Source organism: Melozone crissalis, unplaced genomic scaffold, assembly GCF_028551555.1.
Source record: "Melozone crissalis strain CALT ecotype California unplaced genomic scaffold, PUWL_Pcris_2 ptg000033l_1, whole genome shotgun sequence".
Lineage (NCBI taxonomy): Eukaryota > Metazoa > Chordata > Aves > Passeriformes > Passerellidae > Melozone > Melozone crissalis.
In genome coordinates this window covers 12,207,229-12,228,399 of record NW_026535811.1, presented here as the reverse complement: position 1 = coordinate 12,228,399, position 21,171 = coordinate 12,207,229, and the positions used below count along the sequence as shown (strand labels likewise).

The following is a 21,171-nucleotide window of genomic DNA, read 5'->3' as shown; positions in this document are numbered from 1 at the left end:
TTATTTTTTCAGCAAGAGCAACTATTATATACCCTTAATTATGTAAGGTAGGTGGTGAGCTCAGTGCCTGAGCAGTTGCTATACTATTATGTGGCATTCTTTGTGCTGTCTTTATCTTCCACATCAGTCTCTTCTTGTGGGAATTAAATGCCAGGCTGTAAATCACTCTTGAAAGACAGCTGAAAAGCAAGCGTGCTTTCAGGTTTAATGAGCTTTCAGAAATGAGTGACCCAACAAAACCACCTAATTTTGCAGATTTGTTCTTTTTTGGGGCTTTTCTAAAGGTTTTTAGAAGAACCATTTTATGAAATGGTTTGTAACAATGAATAACAATTAATCTAAGCACTACAAAAAATACACAATTTTGATCATAGAAAACTAGCATAGTTCTGTTGGAATCCATGGGTCTATCCTAGCTTGGGTCAACCAAATATCTGACCTCATCTGGGCTTGGAATTTGAGGGAAATGTGTTACATTTAAGGCTGCTACTTTCCTTTTTCTATTGTGATAAAACAAAATGGATACAACCATACAGATTTCTCTAAAAGGAAGGTTTGCTCATTACGATCTCATGATCTGTATTTCTTCAAAATATGAAATACTTTACTTTTTACAGTGTTTTCCTGTGTGGGATTTTAAATACTAAGCATAAACAATGAGGGAAAGAAGCATCCACCACATTTTGTTGGACAGCGCTCCAACAAAGGAGATTCTCAGGTGGTTTGTTGTTGACCCTGAGTGAGAACTGCAGCCATTGGTAACTGTCCTTCTCATAATCTGTGAGGAAACCTTTCACTTCAGGTACATCTTCTACATAAGGATCTTGATTCAAATTTAAGCTAAAATAGCAGAACTTTATATTCAACTTTTGGAACTGCCAGGCTAAAGTATCTGACAGAGAAAAGAGTACTGTCAAGGCAGATACTACAGGAGACCTTTTTAGTTTTGCTCTTTCCTTGAAGATGTTGAGAGAACCATATTTCATATTTGGAACTGTGGTATATTAAGAGGCACCTAGTGACTTCATATTCTAGGAGTTTGAACACAACTGCAAAGGAAAGGTCATTTTTCAGTGTTACACACTGCCAAACCTAGCACTAGGCTTTCTATATGCCCTGACTTTTTCATGTAGTTAAGAAAACAAATACAATCCAAAGGCGGGCTGGAATTGTGCTGGACATATACTGGCTGTTATCAAAAGAATAAAGACTTGAAAGTAAAAATACATGTCAGCAGAACAGAAGCAAAGAAGAAACTAACAACAAAGTTAAATGCATGCCATTACCTAGAAGAAACGGAACACGATACTTTGGAAAAGCACCGAGTGGTATTTTTAGCCCCTGCGGGCAGTTAAGAGCCATTAGTTCAATTAGAAAGCCCAGATCAGGTCGTGCTGTCTCAGCTTTGTGTCAGAGGTACCTGTATGCTGATCTAAAGCCGAAGGCATTCAAGTGGAAATGGAGCAGGGCGTGACAATCTCTTGCTCAAGAGGTCTTCAGCTCAGCTGGTCTTCCTCTGCCAAAATCATCTTTCCCTCTCCAGGTATCCAGCAGCAAAGCAAGGGCAGCCTCTTGTGCCAAGCACCAAGTCCAGCAGAAGGAGCAAGAGAAACACAGGCACAGCTCGCTGCTGCACGGGGCTCATGGGGCAGAGGAACCTGTCCTGTTTGTGCTGCCACCAACTGCAGCTATTTTGGCTCTTGGCCTCCATCTCCAACCAAACAGGAGGCCAGTTAAAGCCTCTCAGTCCCCACATCCCTGGGAGCTCATGAAAGGACAGGGAAGCTCTCACAGCACACGGGTGAAAAATTCTTCTGAAGGAAATAATTCACAAATTTAAAAGAACAAAACCAAAACGTGTTTGTTTAATGTAAGTTTGATTAATTCTCACTCTGCTCCTGGGGACTCAGCCTCAAACCAAGCTAGACTTTGCTTCACAGCGTTTGACTTTGCATGCTACTTTTTTGCACCCTCTCTGATGAAGAAACGGGTGTGGGCTGCTACACTTTTTGCTGTCTTGCTTGACTGCAAAAATCGTCTAAGAACAGAAGCTCTTTGTGAGACAAGGCTTTTAAACATTCCTAATAAAAGCAGCATAATAACATTCTTCACTGTTCCTTACTTTCACGAAACAGATAATTAGACAGATGGCGAAAAAATCCTACTTGGTGCATCATTCCTTTCATCTGTTAACAACAGTAAGGAATCTTCCAGAAACTGGTAAAAACAATGATGAATAATTCCCTGCTTAATCCTGAACTAACCCTGTTCTGCCAACACTGGAATCTGAATGCTCAGAAAAATCTCAGGTTTGGACCTGTCAGTCTCACAGGCTGAGATTAAAGCATGTGATGGCATAAAATTCTGACAAATGCATTCACAAAGCTGAGATTGTTGCAGATTCATAAGGACAATTGTAACATAAATCAGTGACCTGTCTCAAGACCCTTACACCTTAAATATGCAGAGATGTACCTAAAGTGACAGGTAAGACTCCAGATAAAGAACTTTCTGGACAATTCTACCATTCAGGCTGCTTCATCCTTTGGTCTCTGTTACTGGACAAAAAGAGTGTGTCAGCATTTCTCAATCTGTGGTCCACACATCTGAGATGTTCCATGAGATATCAGATGCTCCTTTCCCCCCACTCAATTTTCTTCTCAGAAGACAGCTCTTTGATTTATCTACTGCAACACACCCTAGGAGAATGTCTTGTTTAGACTCTCTGCAGTTTTACACTTGTCCTCTGAGTACATGTTACTTGCATGGCACTACTCAAAGGCAGTTCTGACACTGACGGCATTAAGTAAGAAATATAACCTACTACAGGGTACTGCTCAGCTTCCCAGAATAAAATTTACTCGAGCAGAACTACTTTTATGGGTTTTAGCTTTCATATTTTCTACTTATGCTTTTTGTGTATAACATATTTCAAGACAAAGAATTAACAAAATTACCACCAGACAAGACTGTGCCCAGTTAAAGGCTAAAGGTCCTGCTCGGGTGTAGAAGATAAGAAATTATTAGCTGTTCTCTCAGGAGAGAGAAAAGAGAGAAAGCTATCACACCTTTGAAATGTCATCCCAGTTTGCATTTTCTCTCTGTGCCTCATTCGAAGCAGATGCTACGTTTTGGCAGGAAATTAAGAGCAAAACCTTCCTGCACAGATTAATTTCATGACTCAATTTGTATAAAATAAGCCTTCTGTGAGTTGAACACCACCCTTTGGAAAAACCTGACTGGGTGCTCCAGGCTGAGAAGAGGGGTGCTGTGGAGACTCCTGCACACTGCCAGCTGCTCCCTCGCTGGTCCTCACACATCTGACTCCTCTGTCCAGTGGGATTTGTGTCTTCCAGGGGGAACTACCAATGCCACCAGCAGGCTAAGCTCCACCCAGGCACAGGGGTGCAGCCTCTGTGGATGCCAGTGGGACTGCACCCACTATACCACAGCAGGACTTTCCACACTGCATCTGAAACCAGTTTGGGCCGCTGCCGGCACAACGTCATCTCCTGCCACCCGTGACACAGGAGGAGACATTTTGCTTTTCAACAAGGTGCCCAAATTAAATTACATCTGCAGTGCTGGGAGGGTCCCCTCTGCTCTGCTAACCACTCAGCACCACATGCACCCAAGGAAAAAATGTTTACCTGGTATGGCCACGGTTAACCTTTTTTCCTTGCTGAGACGGTGCCCATGGATGAATTCACTCATGGAAGGGGGGCCCCTCAGAAGATATGATTCTGTGGAGGCGGGATGAGGGGGGGCTCTTATTAATTTCTGGAGGTAGGTCCCTGAAGTCCTGGGATGGCTCTGATCACAAAGGGAAGGTGAGAATAGTCTTGCAGGAGATCCAAGAAAAATACATATGGAAACAAAAGAGTTTTACTTTAATTACCTTTCAAAGCCTCATGAATGACAATATCATCTTAACTTGCTCAACAGGTAAAAATCAACTATCGTTGACACCCCATGTCATTTCCAGAGCAGGACACCTTGCCTGCATTGGAAATCCTCCTTCACCTTAAGGAAGGAGGACATGAGGCTGGGTTGTATCTCAGCATCCTCAAGTCACCTTGTACAAGGTTTCCTGATTGTTCTCTTGGTTTTGCATTGTGATTAGAGCATACAAGAAAAGGGGATGATTATCTAGGACATTTCTAACAGAGTCCCCTTCATCTTCAAAACCATGGAGATGCCCACACCTAGAGCGTTTTGGCAGGGGCAGGCACAAGACACAAGCTCACTGCTTGAAGAGAAAAATATTTGCATTAGGTTATGAATGGCAGCCATCCCCTTCAAAAGGTTTCTTGCACCCACGTAGAAAAATTGATCTGAGTGAACACATCCATATTCTTTTCACACTGATAAAGAACAAGTGAGCACCAGAGCTTAACAAAGAAATGCAGCTTCTTTCATGTTAAGCACTAAAATGCTCATAGAGCACAATCCTTCTTTTATTTCAGATGCTCATTACGGAAAACCACAGGGAAAACTTAAAGAAAACTTGTTAAAGAAAATACATTCACACTTAATATTAAAGACATACAAGATGCACCGAGACACTGACAGAATATAGTTCAAAACACTGCATTCAGAAGGAGGAAATAACAGTGAGTAGGTGGATCAGAACCACATGTTGCCAGGCTTTGAATTTCATACTCATATCCTCCCCGCCTCCTTCTCCCCAGTCAAAGGACAGAAAGAAAAAAATAAAAATAAAGAAAGGAATCATTATGTTTATAATTCAGTGAACGACTTTAATGCAAGTCTGGCTACTGCACTGTACTGTAAAGATCACTGCATGCATACCTTTTCCTCTGAGTGCCACTGCTGACCAGTAAGTTTGGTTGCTGTGGGCCCTGACTATGCAGGAGGAAAGTGTCTATGCTTGGCACGGTGGCTGATGCCTCCTCACTTACTTTAGGGCTGCCGATCTTGCTCTTTCCCAGCTTGCCTTTGCTGCGCCGCGACTGCTCGTGGTCGAACTCTAAATCCTCCAGGCGCTGGGTCAGGGCAAGCTTTTGCTGGATAGCCATGCGCAGCAGAGAGTTCAGGGTCTTCTTCTCATCCTCTGCAGCCGCCAGCTGCCTCTGCATCTCATCCAGCTGTGTGACGTACTCATCACACCTGCAGAAAAACAGGGCAGAGATCTGGGGAAGCAGCCCAAGAACTGACCCTACCAGTGAGCACATTCCCGGGCTTCTGTTACAGAGCCAGACTCAGATCCCAGCTTTTGCTGCCCCTAATCGTGGCAGCTGGAAGCCTGAATTCTTCTGTTCCCCTCTGAATCAATTTGGACTTGGATCTGAATGTTCCATTCAGCAAGAATGGAACTTCCCATTCAGCCAGACAACCTGTGCCTATATCAACATAGTCTATGACAATGCAACATGCTTCAGATGCAATTGGAGGGGAGATATGGGATTATTTCCAGTTCAGACCACAAATAACAATTTTGGGTGCTGCTTCTACCAGTAAGTAACCATGGATAATAATGCTACCAATTAGAAAATACTATTTTCCACAGGCAGTCATATCCATTTCAAGAGAGTATTACAAAAAAGAGTGCAAGTAGTTTGAACACTTGACACACCAGATTTTGTGAAATGAGAAAGCTTCCATTATTTACCCTTGTTAATCACTTACTACCAAGACTACCATTAGTTACCATTGATTAAAAGGATACTATTAGGAAACCCCAAACCTGGAAGATATTTCACATTTACTGTTGAATTTCTTGGAGGTGCGTTCATCACTACTCCTTTTTAATCCTCAGCCTTTTTTACCCACATGAAAAATTATCTTTTCATTTGCTTTAGATCTCTGAGAACTGAAACCACCTTTCTTACGATTTTGTTCGATTTAAGACCAAGTTCAATTTATTTCTGCTTCTAGCGAAACTTCCCAAAGTTAAAAGGAAAAGCAAGGCATTTCAAAATTGTCTTAAATGCTTTTTGAAATGAATTAGCTTCAGTTTCATAGCAATAGACCATCTAATCAGTAAGAACCAAGAGCAATAAAAATAAATGTATCCCAGCACTGAGATGCTTCACAGACAGCAGTACTGCCTGGCCATCAGACATTTGTAAAAACACCCAAGAACTTTTCATGTTGAATGATGCAGCTTTCATCAGATCTCCTTCCCACAAGATCTGGGTGAATCTAAGTAGCTTTGCTGTGTAATTGCAATTGTGTAATGGATGAGGATGTAATTTTATCAGTATCACTTACAGAAAGCAAGCATAGAAAACTATTTTAGTCTTCCTTATCAAAATGGGTGATGCAATAAACCCTTGAATTATTGTAAACTGAGGGATGAACGTAATTTCTCTGAAATTTTAATCTTGCCCTTGGGAAACAGAACCAACGTATACTTGAAAATGTGTAGTTAGTTATTCTCCACACACAAATACTTACATATATATTGCACTTCCCCTTTGAACAATTCAGGCACTGTAAGCAAAATTACTGTGTCAGATACAGCTTCAGCTACAGTTTCAGTATTATCTTTCTTCTACAGGACCTTAATAAGCATGAATCCTGCTACCCAAGCCTTGAGGAAAAGAGGTACTTATGAAATGCCAGTTGGCTGAAAGCCAATATGCACACCTATTTCTGCTCCAGGCTGTGAGATGCATGTTGATGCTTAAGTCAGTTTCCTTGACAGACATGAAATCGGCATTCTGAATATTATAGCAATTCCTATTTCAAATTAATTTACTTTAATGTCTACGTTATCAGAGTTTTAAAGCCTCATTCTTGTAACCAGATGGGTCTTGTGTCCTTGTCTTTTATTGTCTCCTGCTTTCCTCTTTGTCCAAGTGACCTCATTTGTTTCCAAATATGTTTCCTGTTGAAAAATTTTGGCTGCAACACCTGCAGCAACTCCTGTGGCACACTGCCACTAGAAGAATGAATTGCCTTCCATTAATATGCCAATACATCAATTTTGATTTTGGAAAAAGTTTGATTTTTCTCAGGCATTAGAAGGTGTTTTTGGTATTTGTACATCTGATTTGTAAACAGCCCAACTGAACAGATAAGAAACATGTGCCATGAAGGTGGATATTACTAATGCAGTCTTAGATGAACTTGCTATAAACTGTATCAAGCTCTCTTGAGAAATCTGCATATACTAGATGCTATTAGCTGTTGTTGAGACAACACTAATCTCATGAATACATTTTCCAGCTGTTCTGATTAATTACATGTCCTCATGTCCTTCCTAGAAGTGTCCCTGTAAAAGCAAGCCTGCTTTTTTCTTTTCTTTTTTTTTTTTTGAGAAAGTTTAAAAGAAAGGTTAAACCTAAATCATACAAGTAAAGGCCTCAATTAACTTTAGAAACTGCTGAATTAACAGCCTCAGATCTCCTGGAATTTTGCAGCAGAGAAGGTTACTCTGTGTAGCGGGAAGTAAGAACTGCCTGCAGCCATAGCATTTCCCTTCACTGAGATACTCCCAGCTATGTGCAAGTGTGGGATAAAAGGAAAAGTGTTTCCAATTAAAAAATAAAAAAGCATTGCACACATCTATATTGCCTTTCACCCACACATTTGATAAACATTCATCAAGTCTCACAGAAGGAAGAGAAGGGTTAAAGATCTCCTAGGAGAGAAAGGTAGAGAGCTCCTAGGAAAGATGACTTCTGGCATGGCAGAGACCATTGCAGGGCTGCAGGATACTCCAGAGCTTTGAATGAGTGTTTCAGGAGAGTTCAAATAGTGATAGCAAAAGTCAGGTTATGTCCTCCTGAGCCAGAACTCTTCCCCAATTTCCCTCTTGCCCCAGGACAGGTTGTAAGCTGCAAGCCACTATTAAATAAGCAGCACTGTTTTCTTGCAGTCTGCTGGTGTACTTAGAGCAAAAGTCAAGGTTTCACCTATTTTTCATTCCTCTCATCTCAGAATGCAAGCAGACACATAAGCCCACTTTTTTTTATGAACTGATCCAAGAAGCTTATATAGGATTTTAAGGGATTTCTGGTTCCATCTATCCCTCTCGTCTAGGAACATAAACCTAATACCAAATCAGGCTTATGTGTAATTTAGGTAACATAAATCATAGCAGAGCTTGAGCTAAAACCCAGTGACACTGACAGTGACAGGTCCCTGCTCTAACTAGATAATCATAATTCTCTTCTGTTCAAAAATGTTTTCTCAGCTCCAGGATCTGTTCAATCTTCCTACTCAGTCTGTTCAGCACACATTTTTCTTTTAAAATTATTGTAAGAAAATATTTTGATGGATAAAGAATAAAATCCATGCATGCAGTGTCAGGACTATGGCAATATTTCCTGCTCTCTCCTGTTACACATCTAAGAGAGGTGTTCCAGGAAATATTCTTGACAGGTCTGAAGCACATAAATCCCAGAAAAGGAATCACAAGGCTAATGAAAGGGGAAGGAGGAAGCTGTAGATATCAGAATGTCAGAGATTTTTGGGTCAAATAAGCTGCTCCAGAAGGAAAAAGGGCAAAAGTAGAGGGACAAGCAGGGCAGAAGGACTTTTGAGACAAAGAACTGCAAAAAGAGCTTAAGGAGTGAAGGATGAACAAGTGTCAGGAAAAACACAGAAAAAGAAGGCTCCTGCTTTCTGCACAGGGGGGCTTTGGAGGAAAGTGTCAACTTTGCTGTTCAGACCAGAAACAGAAGTGCTGTGCTCTCCTTAGGACATGTGCTATGACCTTTATCCAGTGTATTTGAGGAAGGAAACACATAGTTCCATACAGCACCAGATGAACATCCACTTGGGGGCCAAAGTGATGCTTTATGGAAAGAGAAAGGATATTGTTCTATCAAACAGTATAAGCAACCATTTTCAGATCTATAACACAATTCTGCTATCAGAAGGACGATCTCCCTATGGTACAAATTCAGGAGTAAGTACCATGTGATGCACTATAACCATGGAAACCACTGTTTTATTCAACTAAAGACTAAACAATTGCTTTTTTATGCTGAGGGTGGCTACTGCATCTAATGTTACTGCACAAAAATCTTACAGCCTTGTATTTTCAAACAGATTTCTCCTCTTCAAAAGACTTGCAGAATATATCAACTCTCTGTCATTTAAACAAATGCTCTTCCAAATGGACTATTTGGAATGAGTCAATGATTTGACCATTTAGGAAGATTGATTTAATTATAAAGGCCATTAAACTCCATGCTAGGGAAGAAAAATGAATATTTTACAACAGAAAAATCTATAGGAGTATAATGATGTGGAAGACCTTGTAGTGAATCATTTTTTATAACTGTGCTCAGAGAATACTGGGCAAAAACTTAGGATGTCAAGGGCAGGGACATGTCCCATGGGCCATACATTGAGTGTTTAATCACTACTACATGGAGTTTACTAACAGCAGTAAATTCTTGGGGTGGGATTTATGACTACTAACATTAGAAATTTTTTTAAACTAAAAATGTGTAACTCAGCAGGTCACACAGACTCCTTTTATAGCTCATAGAAGAGGAACAGAAGTTTCTTTACATCCTACACACAAAGCATCTAGAAAAGACACCTGGATGAGTGGCATCGCTGAAGGCTAATTCTCATGGAGGGGATGCTGCTGCCTCCCATCAGCTCCAGGATGTGTCTTGAACCCAACTGAGATCTGCACTCAGGATGCCCTAATTGAGTAAGGAGCATTCAGTACACCAACAATCTAACATTCCCTCTAAAGCTTTGCAAACTACTTTTACCGCATGTGTTGATGATTTATGGCCCATTCAAGACCCTTGTTTTGCTTTATGCTCACAATGCCACTCCTCTGCTCCGGAGTTACCTGCCTTCCCATAAGCTCTTCCAGAGTGAGAACATTCCTGCATCTCCTAGAGCAAGGAGCTTGCACAGAAAGGTCAGCACATGCATTTCCAACACACACACACAACTCTCCTTTGTGGAAGAAAGCCTTTAGATGCCAATGAAATCAATCAGGCTACCTTGGTTCACACCACCTGCTGAGCTGGGTCTTCGTTTCCATTATGTCGCTACACGCGCTCCTCTGATGAAGGACCTATGATGAACTTGTACACAGCACCAATGTCATGACATATAAATGCCCCTTTTCTCCTTCCTTCCCACTTCTCCCAGCTGCTGCTGCCACTGTCACTAAGCAAAAAAGCACCTTAGAAGGCTAAAGTGGTGAGATGTCACTGCCAGCAGCACTGAAGAGATGTTGGCAGAAGGCACAAAGACGTCTTATCATTTATGGACTAAAGCACACACAAGAGATCTGTACTGTGTTTGACCAGAAGAGGGGGGAAAAAAGTCTTTGAGTATTTCCAAAATAAGAATTTATTGATGAAAAAGCTGGAGCTTAAAAAAAAAAAAAAAAGAGATTTTTAGGTAACCTTTTAAAAAGTGGCTAAGATGAAAAGACACAGGCTTTAAGCTGTGCCAGGGGAGGTCTAGGTGGTCATTAGGAATAATTTCTTCACAAAAAGGACTATCAGACATTGGCGTGAACTGCCCAGGGAGGTGGTGGAATCACATCCCTGGGGGTGTTTAAGGAAAGCCTGGACATGACTCAGTGCCATGGTCTGGATCACAAGTGCTGTTGGGTCATAGGCTGGACTCAATCTCAGAAGTATTTTCCAACCTAGTTGATTCTGTGATTCTGTGTAAAACCAAAAGGTCTTCTGAAGAAGATATGAGAGAAGGAAAGATGAAAGTTGATTAATTAGTGTCCTGCCAGCAGGAACTGTGTTACAGAAGATAAGTGAAGCTTTTATCCTGTGAAGGAGAAGATAATAAATTGAATATCACAGTGGAAGAAAATAAGAATTTATGCTGGAGTGGGAAATTACAGTAGCCTTACAATTATTAGCACTGGATTATAGCATAGGTTGGTTGATTAAATAGATTTTACTACTGGTAAGTAATAAATCTCACTGTAATAAAAATGTGGGGTTCTGAAGATCATCATTAACCATACGATAGCTTTACATGACAGAATCACTGCGTACTTCTGAATGGGAAAATCAGCCACATAAATCCTCTATTTGATTTCCACTTTAAAAAAACCTATAAATGCAAATATTCTGTAGCTGCCATTTATAACACTTTACTCAAGGTTGTATTGACACTGCTATTCTTCAGCTTTATTTTCCAAGACACACGTCTCAGCAGCACTTGAAAGCCTGCAAGTTCTGCACAGTGTGCATTCTAGGACTCATTCACCTTCATCCAAGAAACCCCTGACCATGCAGAAAATAATTTCTCTATCCATTAAGTGCCCAACACACACAGCTAAGCGTGTTCTCACTTAGCACACACATGTTTGCAGTGCTGAGCCAGGTGGTGACACCTTTTCCTTACCTGGTTGCAAACATTGCTCTCAAGGATGAGAAGGTTGCTGCATCTTCCTTCAGAGCCTTTAGTTCGTTCCGTAGCTTGGTCATGGTCTCAGTCACCATTGCTTTTTCATTTTCATATTTGTTCTTCAAATTGGCCAGTGCCACTTCAGCTGTCTGAAAACAAAAACAAGGATAGGTGCTTATGAGACAAAGATCTGAGAACAGCTAAAATCCCATGCCTGGTTTTGGGTTTGATGTCCTTCATTCACACAGTAAAAGAAATTAAACCTGATCTTCACTGGACTGCACACTTTAACTTCTTCAAGTTGCACTCCATGAAAGCAGGAAAAGGAGAAAGCAGCTGAAAGGACAAAGCCCATTTCAATGGCAACTGGCAACAACTCAGCACCTCAAGTATCTCTGCAAAACTGTGCAGCTGTATGTGGAGGGCTCAGGCAAGGGAGTAAAGTTACTGCAGGAGCTGCTGCCACCTTGTTTGAGCTGCAATAAACACCCAAGTGTGTCCCCTGGCACTTTGCAAACAGGAGACAGAGCACATGAGGCTCAGCCTCTGCAGCCAAGTTGTGAATCACCGTGTTTGGCCTCAAGCCTCCTGCTGGCTGAGGCTTTCCTTGGGCACAGGGATGGCCAGGACCTGGCAGCTTGATTTATGCCTGAAAACTGGCAATGTTCACTGCTGTGCAAACCGGCATTATTTCAGCAGTTTTAACCACTAAAAAAAATATATATATAATAAAAAAGTGTAAATTACTGCTTTCATTTAACAGGAAAGCAAAGCCTTGTATTTGTCCCATTCCTAAATTTTTGCTGCTCCCTTCTTTCTGTTTTCAATTTCATCCATTAAATTCCTTTAATTTACTACTGCACTGTTTTTAATAGTTACATTTGTCTTATATCTGCAAGACTTGAACATTCTGCATTACTTATTAATTTAATATAATTTTGAAGTTATTCAAAATACATAGTTTTATAGAGGCTTTTATACCTGCTGCTGCTTGAGACATTTAAAAATATTGCCTTTGAATGAAATGAAGAAAAATTTGCTTCCTTTTACATTTATTTAGAGGGTGATATGATTATTTTTTGCACTTCATTTAGTGCATAATAAGTTGCAGCAATTCTCACAGGAAATCAATTTCATCTGTTGATCTTATGGGCTCTTGAGCCACCACCAGGGGAGAGAAGGTTAGAAGAACATTAGGTTGGAACAACTAGCAAGGGAACAGGACAAAAGATGGTAATGACCAACCAGCTGGAAACCTATTTCAAACCCAGTTTTCCAAAACTCAATACATTTCTCACTAACGATGTCTCTTAACAAAAGGGCACATTAGAATCTCCTATAAATTACAACTTTATTCACTTGTGTCTTGTTAAATAACAATGTTAAAATAATTAATTTTTAATTGCATTACTCACCAATAATATTTTCTTAGTTTCACATCAATTTACATTAAGAGAACAGATTCTTAAAGGCCACTAGCAACCACCTATCATTTTAAATAGATGTGTTTTTCCAATCTAGATTTGAAATCATCAGCAATACATGTTAAAATTATCAACCACTTAGGGATCTATTTAAATCAATTCTGCTTCTTTCAACTTGCTGATATATGCTTTGGTGCAGTGTAGGATGGTGGACACCAGCCTATGTCTTGGCAGGATAAAGCAGAAATAATCAGCTTTTTGTCAGTTTTCAGCTGTGACCAAAATGTGCACTCATACATTACAGTAATTTACACATCACTGAAACTGTGCACAATGATCAGACAGACCATGCTCCCCATGATTTAGTTTGGATGTCAGGGTAAGTTAATGGATGTGCAACACTAGAGGATGAAAATATAGTTTGCTTGGTGAATAAAAGTAACGGAAGAAGGAAGGACTGAGTCAAATCTTCAAACATTTTTTTCTTCCTATTAAAGTTTCCTATGAAGCAACATAGAGAAAACAAAGCCTAAGCTTCAAATCCTATGGGAAATACTTGATGTTTCTCCATGCACCAGCCAAGCTGCTGAGGATCTCCCTCCTGAAAATCTCCTACGTGAAGAACAAATGGGCACAAGGGCTCTGCTAGAGAAGCAAATAAAACTAAAAAAAGGTGGGTTTAGTAGCAAAAGAAAGGAGGGGAGCACAAACTGAGGAAGCTTCTCTTGGAAATTTGGGGAGCCTGAAGAGACAGGAAACTTGCCTGAATCCTGAGAAGACCCTGAAGCCTGAATATGTAATGGAGAGTGAGACAGGGGATAGAAGACGAACTCAGCCGCCATCTATCAGAGACACTTACAGTGTCTGGTCACCTCAGCTGGACTGTCACACTGCCAAACTAACAGGGACACCAAAATTGTACCCACTGAGCCATGTATGTCTGGTGATGTCTGGTGCCAGTTCCATAGGATAATCTAGATTTTGGTAATCTAGAATAGTGTATACAGAGCATTCTCTGAAAGGAAGGATGGGACAAATAAAAGCCTTCATCTCCAAGTAGTGGGTGCCACAAGAAAGCAGATGGCAGGACCTGGCATTTTTTTAAAGTTGCAGGTAAAGAAAAAAAATTGAATCAGAAAAATCAGAGAATTTTTTTCCACATAAAATGCAATCTCGCAACACACAAATAGATGGCAAGCACAAGAAAAAAGATTAAAACAAAGAAAAAAAAAGCATGACTATTCTTCAGTGAAGTAAATAATCCAATAAGACATCAGAGGTGCTCATGACACTGTCTTGTCAGACCAGTCATGCTGAGGAACTGGGCAAGCAAAGCACCCAGGCTCCCAGCCAGGCACCTGCAGACCTGGGATTGAGATTGATGGCTCACTGTGCATTTACTGTGGAGAAGAAGTCACCTGGAATTGACAGCAACGCCAGGAGAGAGCCGAGAGCTCCAAGGCCTGGACTCCAGCAGGGAGTGAAATATCAGTGAGGAAAAGAGAGCTGGGGACACGAGGAGCTCAGCTCCCTACCCAGCCCCAAAGCCCAGCCCTGGAGGTGAATTGGCTGAGGTCAGTACACACCTGAGCCCAGGATCTCAAGCACTGGCACAACTAAGAGGGTCCTTTTCCACCTTCCTCTGTATCCTTACATCCAAATATCCTTGATGTTTGCCCAAACTCAGCCCAAAGGTTGTCATCTTCATCCTGAAATCTGTGAACGAATCTCATTTTCTAAGACAGCTTTGTATCTCATTTACTTTTTATCAGCAGTGTGAGAAGCATACCATTTAAAATAATTGTTAATAAATACTAAATAATCCTACACTGGTAGGATTTTTATGTCACAAAAAGCAGAAAACTAGCCCATATTTTTAGAGCAGAAGTTGTACCTTGACTTTTCATCAAGCCTCTCTTTCACTGGAGAAATTCTACTGTGTTCTGTCCATATAGTATCAGCATTAGTTTATAGATAAAATTCTGTATATCTGGGGTTATCAAGGTATTTTTTCTGAAAGACTTTCATGGGTATTGCAGTTATGGAAGCTGCAGACACCACAGTTAATAGCTAATGCAGACATGAAGGTCTTGCTGACTCCATTCTGCCTCATTGAACTATTTACCTACGAAAACAACTAATCAGCTTTCCATCAGAACTTCAGGGTATTAAATTTCCCTCATAGGCAGCTTTACTTTCTGATTAGAAATCAAAATCAAACCCATTATTGAACCAGTCCTAAAAATTACTGCATCATTAATTTGATTTTACTTTCCCATTTATGCTACTTGTTAATGTTTATTCCACCAATCAGGTGCAGACACAGTAATTTGGGCTATGAACAAATGGATACATAAATCAGGACAAGGTAAGCAAGCAAGCCAGCAAGATCTATGTGCCTTGCTTTCTTGAGCTATTGATTTAATAATCCATTTTCATGGACTTAAGTTTGCATTTTCTTACACCAAATCTTGCTCTCTTTTTCCTGCAAGAGCTTTGTGAAAATAAAATAATACTTATAAATAATATTTATTAATAAAATAAAAATGCTTATATGCAAATACTACTGACCAACACTACATACCATCTGTGCTTCCCTAGTTAAGGATGATTTTTCACTTAAGTACAGTCCAAAAGATCAGACCTAAGGAAGGGAAAAGAATCCCCAGTCTTTGCTTAGAAACTTTCTTTTGAAGGGGAGGACCTCAAAAGAATAAATCTTAACTCCTGTTTTTTTGAACATGAATCAAAACATGAATTTGGGTTCTAGGATACACCCACCACTTGAGGCTGGCACCTAATGAACAACTCTTCCCCTCTCCAACATTAACTTTCTCCTTCTCTTTACATTATTGTCTTTTAGCTTGAAAGTTTGAGGAAGCTGATATCAGGCTTGCATGGACAAGTATTGCAAGTTTCTGTACCCAGTTGTACAGTTACCAATATCTATGCTGCTATCTAATAAATAAAAGATTAGTTAATAGCAGCTCCTTAGTCAGCAAATCTATCTTTTCCATTTCAGTGAGCATGCCTTAGGATAACGCATTATTTCTGACACCAATAAAAGAGAGAGACTGAGATAGATCTTCTGGTAGCAGCAAAAAATAAATGATAGCTCTACGCTAATGGGAAAAATCTTTAATTTGGAATCACAGAATGTATACCCACATACATCAATTCCATCTAAATTATATTTTAATTACATGGAAAATCTACATATAATTGCTTAGAGCTATTATTGCTTAGCTAGAGATGGTATTTAATTACTTGACTTAATATTTAACATGTGTTGTATCAGGGAGAGAGGGAAATGCTACAAAAGACTCAATATATGTTGAAATATTGCTGCAATTTAAAAATCCCCAGTACTCTATGCAGTTACAGATACACCAATCAATTAAACTTGAAATTGTAACTTCAGAATAGTTGACTATTGGGAATTTTAACACTGAAATCCCGTCATTGTCAACAGCTAACAGAGTGCCAAGCTGTTAACCAGGATTCAAGCCCCCATGTGGTGATCCCTGCACTGTTTTCAGATGGGGAAAGTGCCAGGCAACCTAGAACGAAACCACTGCCACTGCAGCCTTTTGCATTCAGATTTAATTCTGGGCAAAAGGAGATGCATCAAAGTAAATAAAACTATTTGCATGTTTAAATTTAGATTTTTTTACAGTGTTTTCAAACCTGGAATCTAATGGATGCCAAGGGCTTGGTAGATATACTACACAAAGAAAATTGACAGTACTCTTGAAAAACATAGCAATAAGATGGATTTCTTGTGACATTTATTATCAAGTACTATAATTTCTGGCTTCTTTTCATTGGTGAAACATCAAAAATAAAGTGGTTGGATGAATTCCTCTTAAGATTTGAAAAAAAAAGCTCAAAATAATTCCTTGAAGATTTTTATTTTCCTAAATAGGAAAATAGAAGAGCATAGGAATAGGAATAGAAGAGCATACCACTGAGAGCTTCTTCAGGGACGTTCTTTTTTGTTTTGCAACCAACAGTTTGTGATAACACCAGCAACATGCCTGGGCTGGTCCCTGCTTACACCTCTGATGGTCCCTGCCTACACCTCTGATGAGTGAATGGTGGGTGCTGAGAAAAGCAGAACTGAAGTGTTTAAAGAAGAGACTGGGAGGGGAGGGAAGGATGGTGTGTCCTTGCTGTGAGTGAGTGAGAGGCTAAATAACCTGTGAGTAAAACCTCTCCTCCAAAGTACCCCTGTGAAAGCTTGTAAGTGACCTGTATAAATAACAGACTTTCCAGAGTGCTTTAGGAGCCCCTTACCTGCTTGTTGGCTTTCAGCACCGCCCTCAAGGTCGCGATCTGCTCTCTCTTTGTACTCAGGAGCGACTTGAGCTTCAGGATCTCCTCCATTAAGGCCTCCTTGTCCTTGTCGATCATGGGCGCCAGCTCGCGGGCCGCGGCCCGCTGGCGCGACAGCTGCAGCGACCGGTCCACAGCCTTCTGCAAGTGCTTGATTTGGTCCCTTATTATGGCATTGAGGTTGTAGATGTTCATAGGCTCCTTGCGGATGTCACTGGTGTCAGAGACGGGGGAGGAAGGAGGGGCTGTGATGACAGGAGAAATGGAAGGTGTTTTTGTTGGGCTCTGCTCCTTGCCGGGCTCTGCGGCCTCCTTCGTCACCTGCTCGGTCGGGGTCCTGGCTTCGACGGGCGATGCCACCCCCCGCCTGGCCAGTCGTGGGGAAAGGAGACCTCGAGGGTCATCAGGCCCCTTCAGGCTCCCACTGCGGGTGACCCTGCTCTGCCTGTAATAGTCCAACATGACCCTGTTGGGCGTCTCGTTGTTGCACAGGCAGACGTGGTGGTAGAGCTGAGCCAGCTCCTCACTGAACGTCACCAGCTCGTCCTGGGCAGTGTTAAGGGTATTGTGGTTTTCGTTTGCTATGCTTGTCATCCTTTGTAACTCCTTCTCCATGTGGACCATTTTTTCCTGGCTTTCCTTGGTCGACTTCTCCAGGCTTGTCACCTGCTCGTCATACGTCTGGATTCTGCTCTCATACTTGGCCTTCTCTTCAGTGTAGTTTTCCACATACTTATTATATTTCTCCTTTAAGGCTTTGATTTCTGCTTTAAGGTCTATCACCTCAGTAACAGCTACTTTGTATTTACATTCCAGGATCTCCAAGCCATTGATGTCCACCTCGTAGTCGTGAGCCTCCTCGCCAGAATCTCGGCCCTTCTCACAGTCCAGCTCAACCTTCAGCTCCTTGTTGCTCTGCAGGCCCCTCATGGCGTTGACGTGCTCCGTGAGCCTGTGCACGCGCTCGTGCTGCTCTGTCAGGGCTCCCTTGGTGTGCTCCAGCTGTGTCTGAGACTCCTGGAGGTTGGCCAGGAGAATGGCCTTCTCCCTCTCCACCTGCAACAGAGCCAGAGTGAGAAACCCAAGATCTCATCCCACCCATGCTGAGCACCAAACTCTGCAGCCCCAGTCACCTCTTCCACCCACCACTGCCTGCAGCTTGAGGGCTTCTGAGAGATTTTAGCCATGTACACCTAAACCACAAAATTAATTTATAGAGCACCTCTCTGTAACTCTCACAGGTTTAGGAAGTTTCAAGCTCTATTACAACTTCCAATACCACTAGATCACAATTTTATATGTTGCCCACTGAAGAATTACCAAGTGCCCAAGCACTGTCTCATCAGCTAGAGTGATGATACAGGATTTATTAGGACATATGTTCCCTGAACACAGAAACTGCATCACTGTCAGCTGTGAGACATTTCTCAATAGAGCTTGAATTTATATTTCCCTTTAACAGTTCTACCAATCTTTCACAATATTCATTTATATCTTTGAACTGCTGCACACTTCCATTAATGCATAAAAAACTAGCTGTGTACATTTCCACAGATTGAATAACCTATATTGTGAAAATGTAGCACAGATCACACAGTTAACACTGAGCACAGGCAACTCCCAGGACTGCCCATCCCCAGCACTTATCTGTAAGCAAAATCCATCTGTTTAAATTCAAGCCAGAAAAAGTAGGACTTGCAGTGTAACTAACAACCCACTGGTTGCGACCTAGTAAGTTTCTTTCCAAATATCCACATAGAAAAGTGGACATTGAAGAACAGAAGACATAATGAAGGACACCTCAAGAAGTTTTAATTGCACAGCAATTTTAAAGCAAGTGAAAAAGACAAACTTACAAGTTTGATCTGCTCAGGTATTTGCTACTCACCATAAACACCCCTGAACGATTTCCAAGTTTAAAGTGTAATGCTCCAACTTTTTCCTGTGCCTTGGTCCTGTTCTGAGGAGTCAAGTGGGAAGCAGAGGAATGCTTACAAAGATCCTCCTTCCTGTCATGACTTCTACAATAAGACCCTGATCCTACCAGGTTTACTGATCTTCTCTCCCCCTGTTGCAGTATCTTAGCACATGCAGTGAAAATGGCACTTCCCTTCATAAGTGCTGCAATTATTAATTCTGAGAATTTGAAGTTTTCAGTTATGAAGAAACTTTAAAAAAAAAAAGAAGCTAACACAAAGTTTTCTTCCCTATCAGTAGTACGTGGAAGAGAATCCAATTAGCCACCATAAATCTTCGTAAAGGAAAAGAAAAGCCTTTCAGAAACTGAGAAGGTATTAATTTCATCTCACAAAATGTTCTGAGCAGTGCTTCAAACTCTTGTTTCCTCTTAACCAGGCTTTTGAGCCATGGCTGCTGCTCAGAGGTACTAAGACACTGGAGCACACAGTGATCCCTTGGTTTCACAGACAAGCTCTCAAAATGTGGCCTCTACTGGGATCTGCAATCAACTGCAGGCAGAAATGTACAAATAAAAATAGAAGCCACGATAAAACATCTAAAAAAAATCCTACTTTTATTGTATACAGGGGACTGATGCCTTAAGAAATAAAAAAACAGTGCCAAACCTCATCATTATTTTATGATCCAGGAAGAGATTCTCTCTTTAGATACGAAGTGTTCCACTTTTAGCACTGCATCATCAGTGCAGAAGAGGACAGCCAAGAACCACAAGTATTTTGGTATCCTCCTCCATTTTTCATTCCCTCAGTATGTCTACCACCCTCATTGTTGCTCAGCCCCCATATCAGCCCACTCTTGAACATAAAAATCAAAATAGGGTAAACTTCCCTTTCGCCAAGTGCATCTTCTTTAAGCAACCATTTTCTACAGATCTCCTGGTGAGGCCTGTCCTGGGACCCTCAGAGACCAACCCAGCAGGAGTCTCTTCACCAGCTTTCCTCTTTTTTTTTCACCAAGCTGCCTGCCCCAGGTCTGCTATCCCTAGAAACCTTCAGCTGAACTCCAGTTGTGACCACTTGGTAATGCAAGCTTCAGTGTTAGCTACACTGCCCTCAGCAGATGCAGGTATTTATTCCTTCAGATTGGTAAGGTGAGCTATGAAAATGCACAAAAAAATCTGTTTTTTGGCTAATGAAAGGATCTTCTCACCTTACAGTGAGAAATGGTAGTGATAATAAAGAACCACATATTACACACCAAGGGCAGTTGGATTATTAAAGTCTATGAGTCCACTGTGGGGCATGTTCACACCAAAGAAGCCAATTCACTGTATATTGTACCCATGTAAAGATAAATATTTATTTTAATAATATTTATTATAATAAAGCCTTTCCTTTGAGAAAATACCTGTGTGTTAAAGCAGCACAGTGATTCAGTGCCTGCTTAAATTAATCAGACAGAATTGATCCTGCAGGACCACTGATCTGAGCCATTAAACCCTATCAGGAAGAAAAACTGTAGCAGGGCTAATTTGGATCTTGATGATAATTTCTCTTCTGAACATAAATGGGTTCTGGAAACACTCATTTCAAACAGAAAGGATTCTTTCCAAAGAAAACATTTTAAACTTTTAAAACGCATATATCAACTTGCACAGCAAGCAAAAGGAAATACACAGATCTCTCAATTTTATTCATTCTGGACCAGCAATAATGGATTAAGCTAATCCCCTTCTGTTTAAAACCATAAATACATGCTCCTACTGCCAAGGGAAAAACCCCAAAGCTCCAGCTCAGTCCTGAGCACACCTTTTGCATATTAATGACTCTGCTGTTCCCAAATACAGTAATAATATTTCAGTTCTAGACAATACTATATTCTTATTTCCACCACAGCAAACTTATGGCAACTCCAGGTATTTTGCAGCCCAGTTGGTGCAATTTTTTGATACTGGAACTGATAGCTGCAGTAAGGATTTTTATCATCTTAAAATGAAAATAAAAGCAATTCAAAAGTAGCTGTCTCCTATATCCTTCCCTTCAGAGATTTCAGCTTGAGGAGATTTCCTTCCCAATTTGCATCTATAGCTTGCAATTTTGGAAAGCAATTTAACCATACCCACTTATGTCATCACCTTTTTCTTTCCCTTTTTTTTAAACAACATCAG

General features: G+C 40.8%; 1 protein-coding gene across 5 annotated transcripts in view; it reads right to left on the bottom strand.

Moving 5' to 3' along the window:
• BICD1 (BICD cargo adaptor 1) overlaps nucleotides 1-21,171 on the bottom strand; it is a 167,841-nt gene that overhangs the window by 18,260 nt on the left and 128,410 nt on the right. For 3 of the 5 annotated variants that reach the window (XM_054281837.1, XM_054281839.1, XM_054281838.1), the window contains exons 5-7: nucleotides 17,046-18,140; nucleotides 11,323-11,474; nucleotides 4,923-5,130 (exon numbers count right to left, since the gene is read on the bottom strand). In XM_054281837.1, the coding sequence (XP_054137812.1) occupies nucleotides 4,923-5,130; nucleotides 11,323-11,474; nucleotides 17,046-18,140 (1,455 nt within the window). Of the gene's footprint in view, nucleotides 1-3,643; nucleotides 3,842-4,812; nucleotides 5,131-11,322; nucleotides 11,475-17,045; nucleotides 18,141-21,171 lie in introns of all 5 variants that reach the window. The other 2 variants (XM_054281842.1, XM_054281841.1) reach the window with 2 other exon arrangements.